This window comes from Oncorhynchus nerka, linkage group LG23, assembly GCF_034236695.1.
Source record: "Oncorhynchus nerka isolate Pitt River linkage group LG23, Oner_Uvic_2.0, whole genome shotgun sequence".
Classification (NCBI taxonomy): domain Eukaryota; kingdom Metazoa; phylum Chordata; class Actinopteri; order Salmoniformes; family Salmonidae; genus Oncorhynchus; species Oncorhynchus nerka.
In genome coordinates, this window is record NC_088418.1 from 9,517,127 (window position 1) to 9,534,890 (window position 17,764).

The 17,764-nt window shown below is 46.4% G+C and overlaps 1 protein-coding gene across 1 annotated transcript in view; it reads right to left on the reverse strand.

The window, feature by feature from the left end:
- sft2d1 (SFT2 domain containing 1) overlaps window positions 1-16,812 on the reverse strand; it is a 62,399-nt gene extending 45,587 nt beyond the window's left edge. The window contains exons 1-3 of the mRNA XM_065007828.1: window positions 16,612-16,812; window positions 14,266-14,352; window positions 10,058-10,140 (exon numbers count right to left, since the gene is read on the reverse strand). Of these exons, the coding sequence (XP_064863900.1) occupies window positions 10,058-10,140; window positions 14,266-14,352; window positions 16,612-16,677 (236 nt within the window). The 5' untranslated portion in view covers window positions 16,678-16,812. The remainder of the gene's footprint in view (window positions 1-10,057; window positions 10,141-14,265; window positions 14,353-16,611) is intronic.
- Between the last annotated feature and the right edge of the window lie 952 nt (window positions 16,813-17,764).

Genomic DNA, 17,764 nt, shown 5'->3' on the forward strand with positions numbered 1-17,764 from the left:
AAATGAACAGTGCGAGAAATAGAGGTGAAAATTCCTTCAAGTAAGTGTAGTGGTGGCTGTTGCATTCTGGTAAATAGTGTCATCATCATCAGGAAAGTGGACTGTATAATCTGCTTCCTGCTGTTTAGGGAGAGGCAAGATCTATTTTAAAAAGTCCACTTTAAATATCTTAGTTTTTTAACTAGCTCATCAGTATGTTTTTTAAAAAATGTTAAATCCTTTGTCAATCCAAAAAGCCCAGATATGTATAGGCGGGAACCTGATGATTGGGGGGGGGGACCATTCAATTAATAAATATGAGGTCCAATTGAAACATTTCTGTGAGAATTTTGTGGGAACACGAGTGATCTAGAACCACAGGTACATCATGAACTAGCTAACCTGGGAAAAGTGCAGAGTGTGTGTGTGCGTGTGGGAGGGAGGGGGGAGGGGGGGGGTTCTCAGGCAGACAAGATTTTCCAACAGAGCCCGTTTGAGTAGTAGTAACCGTTAAAGTCACCATTACATAACCATCATATGCTGAGGGGCTTGTGAGCCTAAATATTATACAACGTGGCACTTATTAACCTGCATAGCCGAATATACACATTGATTGAAAAATGACAAGTCTGAGCACTTCCACTTCCTGTGTGGACATACTAGACAAAAGCCCTGTCTGTGCTGCAAATGGCACCCTATTCCCTACATATGTGCCCTGGTTAAATCTAGTGCACTACATTCCATTTGGGACAAAGGCCCAGTGTAAACATGACACCACTGTTTGTGGTTAGGAACAGTAACCAGGAGTTAACACACACGAGACACTGTCCCCCAGTCTGTTTCACACAGCATTGTCGCTGCGTAAACACACACGAGACCTAGTTAAGCTGCAGCTGGCCCAGAACAGAGCTGCACGTCTTGCTCTTCATTGTAATCAGAGGGCTGACATTAATACTTTTCATCTCTCTTGGTGAAGAGTTGAGGAGAGACTGACTGCATCACTTGTTGTTTTTCTTAGAAACACAAATGTTTTGGAAATTCCAAATTGTTTGTATAGTCAACTTACACACAGCTCTGACACGCAGTTATCCCACCAGACATGCCATCAGGGGTCTTTTCACAGTCCCCAAATCCAGAACAAATTCAAGAAAGCGTACAGTATTATATAGAGCCATTACTGCATGGAACTCCGTTCCATCTCACATTGCTCAAATAAACAGCAAACCTGGTTTCAAAAAACAAATAAAGCAACACCTCACAGCACAATGCCTCTTCCCAATGTGACCTACTGGTTGTGTGTATGTACTGACATGTATGTGGAACTGATAGATGCGCGCGCGCGCACACACACACGTTAATGTTTTTAAAATGTATGTAAATTGTAAAGTCTTTTGTCTGTAATGCCTTTGTTGTTGTGTCGGACCCCGGTAAGACTAGCCCCGGTAAGACTAGCCCCGGTAAGACTAGCCCCGGTAAGACTAGCCCCGGTAAGACTAGCCCCGGTAAGACTAGCTGTTGCCATTGGCGTAATAAATTCTAATATATATATTTTTTTTAAATGACACCTGAAACAAAGAGACGTGAGAGTTTCCTGTTAGTCACAAAATTGACACTGTGTCAATCTGTCAAGACAGCCACACAGACAGCCATACACAATGTTGAGACGACATCTGTCTGTGACTGTAATAACTAGAGGTCGACCGATTATGATTTTTCAACGCAGACACCGATTATTGGAGGACCCAAAAAAAGCCGATACCGATTAATAGGATGATTTTTTTATATTTATTTGTAATAATGACAATTACAACAATACTGAATGAACACTTATTTTAACTTAATATAATACATCAATAAAATCAATTTAGCCTCAAATAAATAATGAAACATGTTGAATTTGGTTTAAATAATGCAAAAACAAAGTGTTGGAGAAGAAAGTAAAAGTGCAATATGTGCCATGTAAAAAAGCTAACGTTTAAGTTCCTTGCTCAGAACATGAGAACATATGAAAGCTGGTGGTTCCTTTTAACATGAGTCTTCAATATTCCCAGGTAAGAAGTTTTAGGTTGTAGTTATTATAGGAATCATAGGACTATTTCTCTCTATACCATCTGTATTTCATTAACCTTTGACTATTGGATGTTCTTATAGGCACTTTAGTATTGTCAGTGTAACAGTATAGCTTCCGTCCCTCTCCTCGCTCCAACCAGGAACACATCGACAACAGCCACCCTCGAAGCAGCGTTACCCATGCAGAGCAAGGAGGACAACCACTAAGGCTCAGAGCGAGTGACATTTGAAACGCTATTAGCGCGCACCCCGCTAACTAGCTAGCCATTTCACATCGGTTACACCAGCCTAATCTAGGGAGTTGATAGGCTTGAAGTCATAAAGAGCGCAATGCTTGAAGCATTGCGAAGAGCTGCTGGCAAATGCACGAAAGTGCTGTTTGAATGAATGCTTACGAGCCTGCTGGTGCCTACCATCGCCCAGTCAGACTGCTCTATCAAATCATAGACTTAATTATAGCATAATAACACACAGAAATACGAGCCTTAGGTCATTAAAATGGTTGAATCCGGAATCTATCATTTCGAAAACAAAACGTTTATTCTTTCAGTGAAATAAGGAACCGTTACATATTTTATCTAACCTTCAATGTTATGTTATAATTATGTACAATTCTGGGAAATTAATGACGGCCTTTGTTAGGAATAAATGGACTTCACACAGTTCACAACGAGCCAGGCGGCCCAAACTGCTGCATATACCCTGACTGCTCGCACGGAACGCAAGAGAAATGACAATTTCCCAAGTTATAAGAAATGCATGTTAGCAGGCAATATTAACTAAATATTCAGGTTTAAAAATATATACTTGTGTATTGATTTTAAAGAAAGGCATTGATGTTTATGGTTAGGTACATTGGTGCAACGACGGTGCTTTTTTCGCGAATGCGCTTGTTAAATCATCACCTGTTTGTCGGAGTAGGCTGTGATTGGATGAGAAAATAACAGGCACCGCATCGATTACATGCAACGCAGGACACGCTAGATAAACTAGCAATACCATCAACCATGTGTAGTTAACTAGTGATTATGTTTAGATTGATAGTTTTTTTACAAGATTAGTTAAATGCTAGCTAGCAACTTACCTTGGCTTCTTGCAGCCCTCGCGTAACAGGTAGTCAATCTGCCGCGCAGGCTCCTCGTGGAGTGCAATGTAAAGCAGGTGGTTAGAGCGTTGGACTAGTAACTGGAAGGTTGCAAAAACAAATCTCCGAGCTGACAAGGTACAAATCTGTCGTTCTGCCCCTGAACAGGCAGTTAACCCACCGTTCCTAGGCCGTCATTGAAAATAAGAATTTGTTCTTAACTGACTTGCCTGGTTAAATAAAGGTTTAAAAAAAATTATATATACACACACATTTTAAAAATCGGCAAATCTGTGTCCAAAAATACAGATTACCGATTGTTAGGAGAACTTGAAATCTGCCCTAATTAATCGGCCATTCAGATTAATCGGTCGACCTCTAGTAATAACCAATCAACCAAATGAATTTTAGCACGCAGAAGCACAGTGGCATGGAAACACTACCAAATAAAGGAAGAAACTTAAAGAGGAACCAGGCTCTGAGGGGAGGAACCAGGCTCAGAGGGGAGGAACCAGGCTCAGAGGGGAGGAACCAGGCTCAGAGGGGAGGAACCAAGCTCAGAGAGGAGGAACCAGGCTCAGAGAGGAGGAACCAGGCTCAGAGAGGAGGAGAGGAGGAACCAGGCTCAGAGAGGAGGAACCAGGCTCAGAGGGGAGGAACCAGGCTCAGAGGGGAGGAACCAGGCTCAGAGGGGAGGAACCAGGCTCAGAGGGGAGGAACCAGGCTCAGAGGGGAGGAACCAGGCTCAGAGGGGAGGAACCAGGCTCAGAGAGAAGGAACCAGGCTCAGAGAGAAGGAACCAGGCTCAGAGAGGAGGAACCAGGCTCAGAGAGGAGGAACCAGGCTCAGAGGGGAGGGCTCAGAGGGGAGGGCTCAGAGGGGAGGAACCAGGCTCAGAGGGGAGGAACCAGGCTCAGAGGGGAGGAACCAGGCTCAGAGAGGAGGGCTCAGAGAGAAGGAACCAGGCTCAGAGAGAAGGAACCAGGCTCAGAGAGAAGGAACCAGGCTCAGAGAGGAGGGCTCAGAGAGAAGGAACCAGGCTCAGCAGGCTCAGAGAGGAGGAACCAGGCTCAGAGAGGAGGAACCAGGCTCAGAGAGGAGGAACCAGGCTCAGAGGGGAGGAACCAGGCTCAGAGGGGAGGAACCAGGCTCAGAGGGGAGGAACCAGGCTCAGAGGGGAGGAACCAGGCTCAGAGGGGAGGAACCAGGCTCAGAGAGGAGGGAACCAGGCTCAGAGGGGAGGAACCAGGCTCAGAGAGGGGAGGAACCAGGCTCAGGCTCAGAGGGGAGGGAGAGGAACCAGGCTCAGAGGGGAGGAGAGGAACCAGGCTCAGAGGGGAGGAACCAGGCTCAGAGGGGAGGAACCAGGCTCAGAGGGGAGGGGAGGAACCAGGCTCAGAGGGGAGGAACCAGGCTCAGAGGGGAGGAACCAGGCTCAGAGGGGAGGGCTCAGAGAGAAGGAACCAGGCTCAGAGGGGAGGAACCAGGCTCAGAGGGGAGGAACCAAGCTCAGAGGGGAGGAACCAGGCTCAGAGGGGAGGAACCAGGCTCAGAGGGGAGGAACCAGGCTCAGAGGGGAGGAACCAGGCTCAGAGGGGAGGAACCAGGCTCAGAGGGGAGGGCTCAGAGAGAAGGAACCAGGCTCAGAGGGGAGGAACCAGGCTCAGAGGGGAGGAACCAGGCTCAGAGGGGAGGAACCAGGCTCAGAGGGGAGGAACCAGGCTCAGAGGGGAGGAACCAGGCTCAGCTCAGAGGGGAGGGCTCAGAGAGAAGGAAGGCTCAGAGGGGAGGAACCAGGCTCAGAGGGGAGGAACCAGGCTCAGAGGGGAGGAACCAGGCTCAGAGGGGAGGAGGGCTCAGAGAGAAGGAACCAGGCTCAGAGAGGAGGAACCAGGAAGGAACTCAGGAGAGGGGAGGAACCAGGCTCAGAGGGGAGGAACCAGGCTCAGAGGGGAGGAACCAAGCTCAGAGGGGAGGAACCAAGCTCAGAGGGGAGGAACCAAGCTCAGAGGGGAGGAACCAGGCTCAGAGGGGAGGAACCAGGCTCAGAGGGGAGGAACCAGGCTCAGAGGGGAGGAACCAGGCTCAGAGGGGAGGAACCAGGCTCAGAGAGGAGGGCTCAGAGAGAAGGAACCAGGCTCAGAGAGGAGGAACCAGGCTCAGAGGGGAGGAACCAAGCTCAGAGAGGAGGAACCAGGCTCAGAGAGGAGGAACCAGGCTCAGAGAGGAGGAACCAGGCTCAGAGGGGAGGAACCAGGCTCAGAGGGGAGGAACCAGGCTCAGAGGGGAGGAACCAGGCTCAGAGGGGAGGAACCAGGCTCAGAGGGGAGGGGAACCAGGCTCAGAGGGGAGGAACCAGGCTCAGAGGGGAGGGCTCAGGGAGGAACCAGGCTCAGGGGAGGGCTCAGGGAGGAACCAGGCAGGCTCAGGGGAGGAACCAGGCTCAGAGGGGAGGGCTCAGAGGGGAGGGCTCAGAGGAACCAGGCTCAGAGAACCAGGCTCAGAGGGGAGGAACCAGGCTCAGAGGGGAGGAACCAGGCTCAGAGGGGAGGAGGCTCAGAGAGGAGGGCTCAGAGAGGAGGAACCAGGCTCAGAGAGGAGGAACCAGGCTCAGAGGGGAGGAACCAAGCTCAGAGGGGAGGAACCAAGCTCAGAGGGGAGGAACCAAGCTCAGAGGGGAGGGCTCAGAGAGAAGGAACCAGGCTCAGAGGGGAGGAACCAAGCTCAGAGGGGAGGAACCAAGCTCAGAGGGGAGGAACCAAGCTCAGAGGGGGTGGGGCAAAGATTCTTATGACTTTGGGAAGAATCTGTTTAGAAGCCTCTTGGACCTAGACTTGGCGCTCCGGTACTACTTGTCGTGCGGTAGCAGAGAGAACAGTCTATGACGAAGGTGGCAGGAGTCTTTGACAAATTTTAGGGCCTTCCTCTGACACCTCCTGGTATAGAGGTCCTGGATGGCAGGAAGCTTGGCCCCGGTGATGTACTGGGCCACAATGTTAGCTAGCTTGTGTTGTGGTAGTGTGACAATGGAGAAGGCTGCAGCAGCTGTTATCAATTTCAAGGTGGATGTTGTTGCTAATTTGTTAGCATAACCCTTTTCAAGATTAACTTTCAAACTTGGTTAACAAATTAACATCATCTGGTGAGTGGCACTGTTTTTTTGTTGCTGCTAGCTATCTCTTTGAAAATAATGAAACATTGTTGCATTTTAACTTTAGATCACCGGTTAGTGTGATGAATGACTCCTTGCTGACCCCAGTCCACCTGGTCGTGCTGCTGCTCCAGTTTCAACTGTTCTGCCTGCGGCTATGGAACCCTGACCTGTTCACTGGACGTGCTACCTGTCCCAGACCTGCTGTTTTCACCTCTCTAGAGACAGCAGGAGCAGACCTGTTGCACTACAACCACTGTGATTATTATTATTATTATTATCTGACCATGCTGGTCATTTATGAACGTTTGAACATCTTGGCCATATTCTGTTATAATCTCCACCCGGCACAGCCAGAAGAGGACTGGCCACCCCTCATAGCCTGGTTCCTCTCTAGGTTTATAATCTCCACCCGGCACAGCCAGAAGAGGACTGGCCACCCCACATAGCCTGGTTCCTCTCTAGGTTTCTTCCTAGGTTCTGGCATTTCTAGGGAGTTTTTCCAAACCACCGTGCTTCTACACCTGCATTGCTTGCTGTTTGGGGTTTTAGGCTGGGTTTCTGTACAGCACTTTGTGACATCAGCTGATGTACGAAGGGCTTTATAAATGAATTTGATTGAATGTGATAAAAATATATTTGCAATGGGAAGTAATAGCTGGTTTGTTAACTTCATTTTGTACATGAAATGGTTGTGCTTTTGTATCGGTATGATTCCATGGGGCCTACTGATTCCATGGGGCCTACTGATTCCATGGGGCCTACTGATTTCATGGGACCTACTGAAGTGAATGGGATGCTTATTCTTTACCATGAACTGATGCTAGGTGTGACTTCTGTCTCCTGTCCATATTCCCGTCCATCAGCCCCGTCCATCAGCCCCATCTATGTGTTTGACCAAAATGGTCTCTCCTTCAGCACCATGGAGTGCAGTTTATTACGGTCTCTGTCTGTTCAGCACCATGGAGTGCACAGTTTATTACGGTCTCTGTCTGTTCAGCACCATGGAGTGCACAGTTTATTACGGTCTCTGTCTGTTCAGCACCATGGAGTGCACAGTTTATTACGGTCTCTGTCTGTTCAGCACCATGGAGTGCACACGGTCTTTGTCTGTTCAGCACCATGGAGTGCACAGTTTATTACGGTCTCTGTCTGTTCAGCACCATGGAGTGCACAGTTTATTACGGTCTCTGTCTGTTCAGCACCATGGAGTGCACAGTTTATTACAGTCTCTGTCTGTTCAGCACCATGGAGTGCACAGTTTATTACGGTCTCTGTCTGTTCAGCACCATGGAGTGCACAGTTTATTACGGTCTCTGTCTGTTCAGCACCATGGAGTGCACAGTTTATTACGGTCTCTGTCTGTTCAGCACCATGGAGTGCACTGTCTGTTCAGCACCATGGAGTGCACAGTTTATTACGGTCTCTGTCTGTTCAGCACCATGGAGTGCACAGTTTATTACGGTCTCTGTCTGTTCAGCACCATGGAGTCAGCACCACACGGTCTCTGTCTGTTCAGCACCATTACAGTCTCTGTCTGTTCAGCACCATGGCAGTTTATTACGGTCTCTGTCTGTTCAGCACCATTATTATTACGGTCTCTGTCTGTTCAGCACCATGGAGTGCAGTTTATTACGGTCTCTGTCTGTTCAGCACCATGGAGTGCACAGTTTATTACGGTCTCTGTCTGTTCAGCACCATGGAGTGCACAGTTTATTACGGTCTCTGTCTGTTCAGCACCATGGAGTGCACAGTTTATTACAGTCTGTCTGTTCAGCACCATGAGCCTGTCACCTTTGATATGACACCAGTGTTGTAGATATTTGTGACAGTTGTGTAAACACAACCCATGATAGTTTGTTTTGCTGGTGGCATTATTTTATGCTGTGTGTCACATGTTGTGTCAATACCGGTTCTGTCTCTGTGTGTACGGCAGCCCGAAGAGCAGCCAGGTCTGTTTGAACTGTTCGAACACATTAAAAGTGATGTTATGTAGATTATTTAGTTTGAGACAATGTGTTAGTAGAGTCCTGGTCCCTCTGAAGACCTAGGTCCTATAGTCATGGTTCGCCACTGTGTACAAGTACACCCGCTGGACAGGACGCTATTCTGTCACAGGCCCTTACCCACAATCCATCTCCTTAATGCTGAGTGCCAAGCTGAGAGGTATCGGGTTCCATTTTTTTTGTTGAGTCTTTGGTATGACTTGGTATCTTGGAGAGTCACATGTGATATGTTTATCTGACAGCTCAACTCTGGATTCTTAGATAACGAACTAAAACCCAACAAACCTGTTCCACCATCAGTGATTCAACCCAACACATTACTGCACAGCATGTCCTGAACTATGGAAACCCTATACCACAATGAATCCTAGAAAGCTGCCCATTGTGTCCAGGACAGTGAGCGCATAGGGCCACATGTTTGGTCTGTGATCCCTGCGGGAAGTGAACCTACGATCTTGGTGTTTGTTAGTGTCATGCTCTTACCTACTGAATCACACAGGACTACTACACGAAGCTCAATAGGGAAACCCGTCCGCCGTGCTTCTGTTCTGTCTCAACATCTAGAACAACTACTGCATAGTAGGGCAGACCAACCAAGGGGTCTTACTGACACCTGAACCATAGAAATAGAATCACTAGAACAGGAACCAGATTTCTTTCTAATTACATGATTGGAACACCCCCTCGACAACGAACTCAATGGACACTAGGGCAGCTACTGACTGACTGACTGCTACTGACTGACTGACTGCTACTGACTGACTGCTACTGACTGACTGACTGCTACTGACTGACAGCTACTGACTGACTGACTGCTACTGACTGACTGACTGCTACTGACTGACTGACTGCCTGCCTGCTACTGACTGACTGACTGCTACTTACTGACTGCCTGCTACTGACTGACTGACTGACTGACTGCTACTGACTACTGACTGCTACTGACTGACTGACTGCTACTGCCTGCTAGCAGCAGTCAGTTTCTTCCTAGGTTTTGGCCTTTCTAGGGAGTTTTTCCTAGCCACCGTGCTTCTACACCTGCATTGCTTGCTGTTTGGGGTTTTAGGCTGGGTTTCTGTACAGCACTTTGAGACATCAGCTGATGTAAGAAGGGCTTTATAAATACATTTGATTAGATTTGACTGACTGACTGACTGCCTGCCTGCCTGCCTGCCTACTGACTGACTGCTTGCCTGCTACTGACTGACTGACTGACTGCTACTGAATGACTGACTGACTGCTGCTACTGACTGACTGCCTGCCTGCTACTGACTGACTGCCTGCTACTGACTGACTGACTGCCTGCTACTGACTGACTGACTGCCTGCTACTGACTGACTGCCTGCCTGCTACTGACTGACTGCATGCCTGCTACTGACTGACTGACTGCCTGCTACTGACTGCCTGCTACTGACTGACTCCCACCGACTCCCACCGACTCCCTACCGACTCCCTACCGACTCCCTACCGACTCCCTACCGACTCCCACTGACTCCCTCCTACTGACTCCTCCCACTGACTCCCACTCCTACTGCCTGCATTCCAAATAGGTGATGGGACAGGCAGATGAATAATAGTCTGGCATCCTAAAGTCAAGTTAGATGGAACTTACATTTCCTCACAATACATTTGAATTGAAGACATTTCCTTTCTAGGCATCTCTTGAAATGTAATTGTAACAAGTATATGCATTGTACATTAAGTGAAGCTTAATGGAAAAAGCTTTGTCTTTAGCTCTGGCAAATCATGAATGAATGAATGACTCACCTGGAGAGTGCAGCAAGGTTACCTAGTGTGTAGAACACAGCAAACAGCTTGGTGCCATTGGGTAAGAACAGCAGTGCAGTGCCCTGGATGAAACACACACAACATGAAATCATAACCATGTCCCCCTAGGCATCATCCTACCATCAGTCTGATCTGAACCAATCAGATCATTTCCACTGTCTATCATCATAACCATGTCCACCTAGGCATCATCCTACCATCAGTCTGATCTGAACCAATCAGATCGTTTCCACTGTCTATCATCATAACCATGTCCACCTAGGCATCATCCTACCATCAGTCTGATCTGAACCAATTTTTTTATTTTTTTATTTTACCTTTATTTAACCAGGCAAGTCAGTTAAGAACAAATTCTTATTTTCAATGACGGCCTGGGAACAGTGGGTTAACTGCCTGTTCAGGGGCAGAACGACAGATTTGTACCTTGTCAGCTCGGGGGTTTGAACTCGCAACCTTCCGGTTACTAGTCCAACGCTCTAACCACTAGGCTACCCTGCCGCCCCAGGGCAGTTTCCACTGTCTACAAAACTCCTGGAAGACAAGAGGAGAGGTAAGAATTCCAGGTTACATTGATCTATTTGGTAAATATCAGGTAGTTCAAATGTTTAAAAATGCTAATCTTTGTATTGCTTTTGTATTGCATTTTCAACTTAAATTGCACAGTTCCCTGAAATAATGTGACACTATCGCCACCTAGTGGTAAAACCCCATATCAATCTCCACACTGACTTCCTGGTTCACAAAAACAGGATCCTTGACTCATTTAGGTTTCTTTTTTGTTGTTGATCATATAGGCTAGGGCTCTCAAACCCTGTAGAGCTACCCTCCTGTAGGTTTTAACTCCAACCCTGTAGAGCTACCCTCCTGTAGGTTTTAACTCCAACCCTGTTCCTGGAGAGCTACCCTCCTGTAGGTTTTAACTCCAACACGGTTCCTGGAGAGCTACCCTCCTGTAGGTTTTAACTCCAACCCTGTTCCTGGAGAGCTACCCTCCTGTAGGTTTTAACTCCAACCCTGTTCCTGGAGAGCTACCCTCCTGTAGGTTTTAACTCCAACCCTGTTCCTGGAGAGCTACCCTCCTGTAGGTTTTAACTCCAACCCTGTTCCTGGAGAGCTACCCTCCTGTAGGTTTTAACTCCAACCCTGTTCCTGGAGAGCTACCCTCCTGTAGGTTTTAACTCCAACCCTGTTCCTGGAGAGCTACCCTCCTGTAGGTTTTAACTCCAACCCTGTTCCTGGAGAGAGACCCTCCTGTAGGTTTTAACTCCAACCCTGTTCCTGGACAGCTACCATATTGTAGGTTCACTCCAACCCTAATCTAGCCCCCTAAATTGAATCAGCTTAGTCCCAACCGGGGTTGGAGTGAAACCCTACAGGAGGGGTATCTCTCCGGGAACAGGGTTTGGAGAGCAGTGATATAGGCTATTGTCTCCTTGTGGAAGACACCATTGTGTTCAACACCAACCTTACCTCCTGTGATCCAGCTCCTTATGAAAGCATGGAAAGAGTAATGGAGAATAAAAATGCAGGATTAATAATTTAACACATTCCCCAACTAGGCCTAAGGAGGATCGATGATGAATGAGGATTTATATTTTATTTGTTATATAAATCAAACTGTCTTATGTCCACACAACTTAACTTACAGCCTGCAGGTTTAATGACCTGTTACAAACATTCATGAACCTTAATAAATAAAATATTAAAATGGTGTTATCCAAAATATAACATTCTGTTGACTCATGAGTTGAGGTCTTCCGTTGTGAATGGCTCTCATCAGTGTTAAGAACATGGTGTGAATAATCAGTAGAGCTGTTACCAGGACAACTGTTCTGTCAGCAGGCCAGCCCATAACCACACTAACAGAGACAACTGTACTGTCAGCAGGCCAGCCCATAACCACACTAACAGAGGGGACAACTGTTCTGTCGGCAGGCCAGCCCATAACCACACTAACAGAGGGGACAACTGTTCTGTCAGCAGGCCAGCCCATAACCACACTAACAGAGGGGACAACTGTTCTGTCGGCAGGCCAGCCCATAACCACACTAACAGAGGGGACAACTGTTCTGTAGGCAGGCCAGCCCATAACCACACTAACAGAGGGGACAACTGTTCTGTCGGCAGGCCAGCCCATAACCACACTAACAGAGGGGACAACTGTTCTGTCAGCAGGCCAGCCCATAACCACACTAACAGAGGGGACAACTGTTCTGTACCTGGTATCACATTGTGTTCTATTGTAGTGTACAGCCATCACCGGTATCATGCTGTGGACAGAGACTCGTTCATTGAGGTCTATAGCAGAAGGGAATATACTGTACACTGTACATGAGGACATGACTCTTATGAGAAAGTGTGGATGGAAACAGCTGTGGGCATTGGAAGGGAAGGCGGAATGTGCAAACGCATATGAAAACAGACAGAGAGATAATAAGTCCTTCCTGTATACTACATGACCTAAAGTATGTGGACACCTGCTCGTCCAACATCTCATTCCAAAACGATAGGCATTAATATGGAGTCGCCCCCCCTTTGATGCTATAACAGCGTCAACTCTTCTGGGACGGCTTTCCACTAGATGTTGGAACGTTGCTGCGGGGACTTGCTTCCATTCAGCCACAAGAGCATTAGTGAGGTCGGGCACTGATGTTGGGCGATTAGGCCTGGCTCGCAGTCAGCGTTCCAATTCATCCCAAAAGGTCAAGTTCTTCCACAACGATCTCGACAAACCATTTCTGTATGGACCTCGCTTTGTGCACAGGGGCATTGTCATGATGAAACAGGAAAGGGCCTTCCTCAAACTGTTGCCACAAAGTTGGAAGCACAGAATCATCTAGAATGTCATTGAATGCTGTACTGTTAAGATTTCCCTTCACTGGAACTAAGGGGCCCGAACCTTGAAAAACAGCCCCAGACCATTATTCCTCATCCACCAATCTTCACAGTTGGCACTATGCATTTGGGGAAGGTAGCGTTCTCCTGGCATCCGCAAAACTCAGATTAGTCCATCGGACTGCCAGATGGTAAAGAGTGATTCATCACTCCAGCCAACGCTTGGCATTGCGAATGGTGATCTTAAGCTTGTGTGCAGCTGCTCGGCCATGGAAACCCATTTCATGAAGCTCCCGACGAACAGTTATTGTGCTGACGTTGCTTCCAGAGGCAGTTTGGAACTCGGTAGTGAGTGTTGCAACCAGGGACATACAACTTTTACACACTACGCGCTTCAGCACTTGGTGGTCCTGTTCTGTGAGCTTGTGTGGCCTACCACTTCAGGGCTGAGACGTTGTTGCTCCTAGACCTTTCCACTTCACAATAACAGCACTTACAGTTGACCGGGGCAGCTCTAACATGGCAGAAATTTCACAAACTGACTTGTTGGAAAGGTGGCATCCTACGTTGAAAGTCACTGAGCTCTTCAGTATGGGCCATTCTACTGGCAATGTTTGTCTATGGAGATTGCATGGCCATGTGCTTGGTTTTATTAACCTGTCAGCAATGGGTGTGGATGAAGTAGCCAAATCCACTCATTTGAAGGGGTGTTCACACACTTTTGTATATATATAGTGTATAACAAGAGTGGCTTTACTGAAATGTCAACAACTCATAAACTCTCATGAAACTGTCTGAGTGGTCCAGACAGTGCTGGTACCACAGTAAATATAAATAAGGAGTATGCCTGAAATAGACACAAGTAAAAGGCCTAAATAGGCCAGGGCCCGTATTCATAGTCTCTCAAAGTAGTGCTGATCTAGGATCAGTGTCACCTACTAAAGTACATGAACAGTGTGGGACATGTTCCTAGATTAGCAGCACTTGTATAGAGTGTATTGGGGACTCCCAAGTATAGAGCTAAAACAGCAGGATAGAGGTAGAGTCAACTTTAGTGACCTGTCAAAACAGGCTCATGAAGACTGCCAGTCTGTTTCAGGGGCTTTGGACCAAACAGGAAGTACAAGGCATCATGCTGAGACAGTTTCTTAATAGCCTAGAGGCCCTTGCCTGTCTCAGAGTAGTACTGATCTCAGATCACTTTTGCCTTTTAGATTATAATGAATTAGATTATATGGACAGGGGAGACCTGGTTCTATCCCATATGTAGAGTACAGCCAGGGTCAAAAGTAGTGAGGGGAAAGGGAGTCATTTCAGACTCACTATAATACTGAAATAGGGCGAAATCTCACCAGTATGGAGCACAGGATCCCTGAAACGAAGCATATGACGAACCACTTCAGCCGGGTGCTGTAGCTGAGGGTCGAGGCATCCAGGACCTGAGGAGAGAACAATGGTAGGATGTCACAAGACAGACAGGCAACGACCCAAGGCACAGACCCAGGGACCCAAGGCAAGCACAGACCCAGGGACCCAAGGCAAGCACAGACCCAGGGACCCAAGGCAAGCACAGACCCAGGGACCCAAGGCAAGCACAGACCCAGGGACCCAAGGCAAGCACAGACCCAGGGACCCAAGGCAAGCACAGACCCAGGGACCCAAGGCAAGCACAGACCCAGGGACCCAAGGCAAGCACAGGGACCCAGGGACCCAAGGCAGGGACCCAAGGCAAGCACAGCACAGACCCATGGACCCAAGGCAAGCACAGACCCAGGGACCCAAGGCAAGCACAGACCCAGGGACCCAAGGCAAGCACAGACCCAGGGACCCAAGGCACAGACCCAGGGACCCAAGGCAAGCACAGACCCAGGGACCCAAGGCAAGCACAGACCCAGGGACCCAAGGCAAGCACAGACCCAGGGACCCAAGGCAAGCACAGACCCAGGGACCCAAGGTCTCTCTTCCTACTGATGCTTCTACCATGCTGATCAGTGGCAAAGGACAGAGAGAAATAGAAAAGGTTGACCTATTTGAACACACAAAAACAAGACAACTAATATAACATATCTTTAGAACTTCTATGACAGCAGCACTAATCAATCTTTGCTTCTGATGCCACGTGACAGGAAAAAGAAAGCCATGGTTTCACTGTAAATCAGCTGAGCAGCACTGAACTGGTTTGAACCCATGCACTGTTTTGAAGTGTCGCTAGTCTGGGAAATGAACACACGTGAATTCATTAGATAAAGGCGGACTTCTTGTGGGACAAAACCATGGTGTCCTTATGAAGGCATACAAAGAGCAGTGTTGCATACAAATACACAGGATTAAATTATAAGACATTGTTAGCTATCACAGCCATACAATTACATATATGATCAATGTACTAGCGAGCTAGCATGTGTGTCGTGAACAACAACAGTAGAATCGGTGGTTCGCCTTCAAAATAAAAGTCCTCCATTGAAACTGACGCAAACGGATAGAAATAGTGGAATCATACCACAATTGGAATAGATAACGCTAAACAAGGTTTGAATGTTGTTATATACATTTAACAAAATACAATTATTAGTTAAGTTTGACCCCAAAAACGTTTTAAAGACATGTTTTCATTCTGTCATGATAAAGAGTATTGTGTTTATATGGGTGATAATTGTTTTTATTTAATCCATTTTGAATTCAGGCTCCAACAACAAAATGTGGAATAAGTTAAGGGGTATGAATACTTTCTGAATGCAGCGTATGCACTGTACAGACTAACCTATGAAATGGGGTTTCAGCCTACTCCGTGACACGCACAGAACACGACGATGCAGAGTTTACACAAATATTAGCGTCTAAGCTCTTATTGCAAGACATTCATATTGCACTGAATAGTGAGGTAATTTCCCACAGTCAAAAGTCCTGCAATAAGAGCTATGAGGCTAATAGTTGTGTAAATGCTACATAGTTGTGTTCTGTGGGTGTCATGGAGTAGGCTGAAAACCCATTTCATCGGTGCCCAATCCAAAGGTTAAGCAGTCCAGTGCATATTTATTTGATTTAACCTGTATTTATTATTGGTAGGGGGGTTATAAAAGTATGCCTCCAATGCAATTGTCAATTCAAATACATCCCCAGTCTGATTTCAACTGACTTTCACACATTTTTTTCCCCTCCAAATGAAGTAACTGTCTTTTGTTGAATTGATTTAACATTCCAACCTTGTTTAGCATTATGTAGTCCAACTGTGGCATGTTTTCACAAATGGTATCCGTTTTCATCAGTTTCAATTGAGGACTTTTATTTTTGAAGACAAAAACCGCCGAGTCAAATGTTGTTCACGACACACTGGTCTAGCTACCAAACTATCTCAGCACAGTCGACACATATGTGAGGTGTATCAATGACAATAAGGTGCAAAGTGGTAGCTGAAATACTCGTGACGAACAACATTTAAATTATGCTTTTGATGTGGTTAACGGAAATGCACCGTCACTCAAAACAAACAAAATATATATAACCACTCGATTCGTCATGTGTCAAGCCAAGGTTTTGCGTTGGCAAGCTATCCGGGATCCTTGGGACGTCCCTATCCCAAATTAAAGTTGCAATGTACAGGGTAGGGTTTAAGTAAGGGTCACGGGGTTAAGTTTAAGGTAGGGACATCAGGTTTCATCATAGCACTGACTGAAAGTACGACGTTCTTGCTGTGTTACCTGCGCCGTGAGACCCGTTTCCTCGTTGTCTTCTCGCCCCCCCATCATACTACGAAGCTTGTCCATCGTCGATAATAACTATTTATGTGGATTATTATTTGTTCGTAGCTAAATGAGCTAGCTAGACAGCTAAACTAAAATGCAATGCTAGATTGTCTAGTTAGCTAACTTCCTCCGACTTCACAGATGGGCGTATCTATGTAAAACTACGTATGCTACCCAGGCAGCGCGACATAGAGTTTAAAACTAGATGTTCACTTCCATGAAAAATATTGGTGGTGTTCTTTACAAATATTTTTGTTTTAGTGGAAGAAGTTTCAAATGTTTTACTTAAGACAATTAGTTACATTTAATCCAAGTTACATTGAATAAAATAATTGATTTATTTGACAGACTACACTATCGACCTTATTACTTTAGATTGTTGGGCAGTTAGAGCACATTATTTAATCACAAATAACTACACTCAGACTACTAAACTTGTATACACTCTCCTACTAGATTACCACGGTATATGCTAACTGTAATAACAAAGTACAGAAGACAAGGAGGCATTGTTGAAGTAGTGTTCTGATTTCAGATTTGAATATCAGAGAATTAGACCAAGGTGTTAATGAACCCTTTACCTTTTTATCTACAACACCTTGTTGAGAAAAGTGGTCCAGGTAGCTGATTTATATCAAAAGTCACATTGTTTACTCATTATTTAATGCTTAGAATGTGCTCCCCATTGTTAGAATTTGACAGTTCTGAAAAGTTGAATTACAGTTTAACTGTGGAAAGTTATCTAAACTAGGGTGTGTTTGTAAATTCAGAGCTTTGTCTGTTTTTTTTAAACATTTCGCTCTAGGATAATTCAGAGCACACACTGGACGAGTCGGGTTGATCAGAGCGATCCGACCTCATAACCGCACCCAAGCTAACTGGCTAAAATTGGCCAGCTTGCTAGCTACTTCCAGACACAAATGAGAGAACACCTGACTCTGACCATTTTACTCACCCTAGCAGAATTGGTCTGGCTTTTTTCATGTTATCTAGAGCATTGGTGACTGTAACTGTGCTGCTGGCAACAATTACGTTTTTGTTCTGTTTCCTATTGATTGGTGGTAGATATTTCTGTTATTCTGATTTGAATAGCAGAGAAGTAGACCAA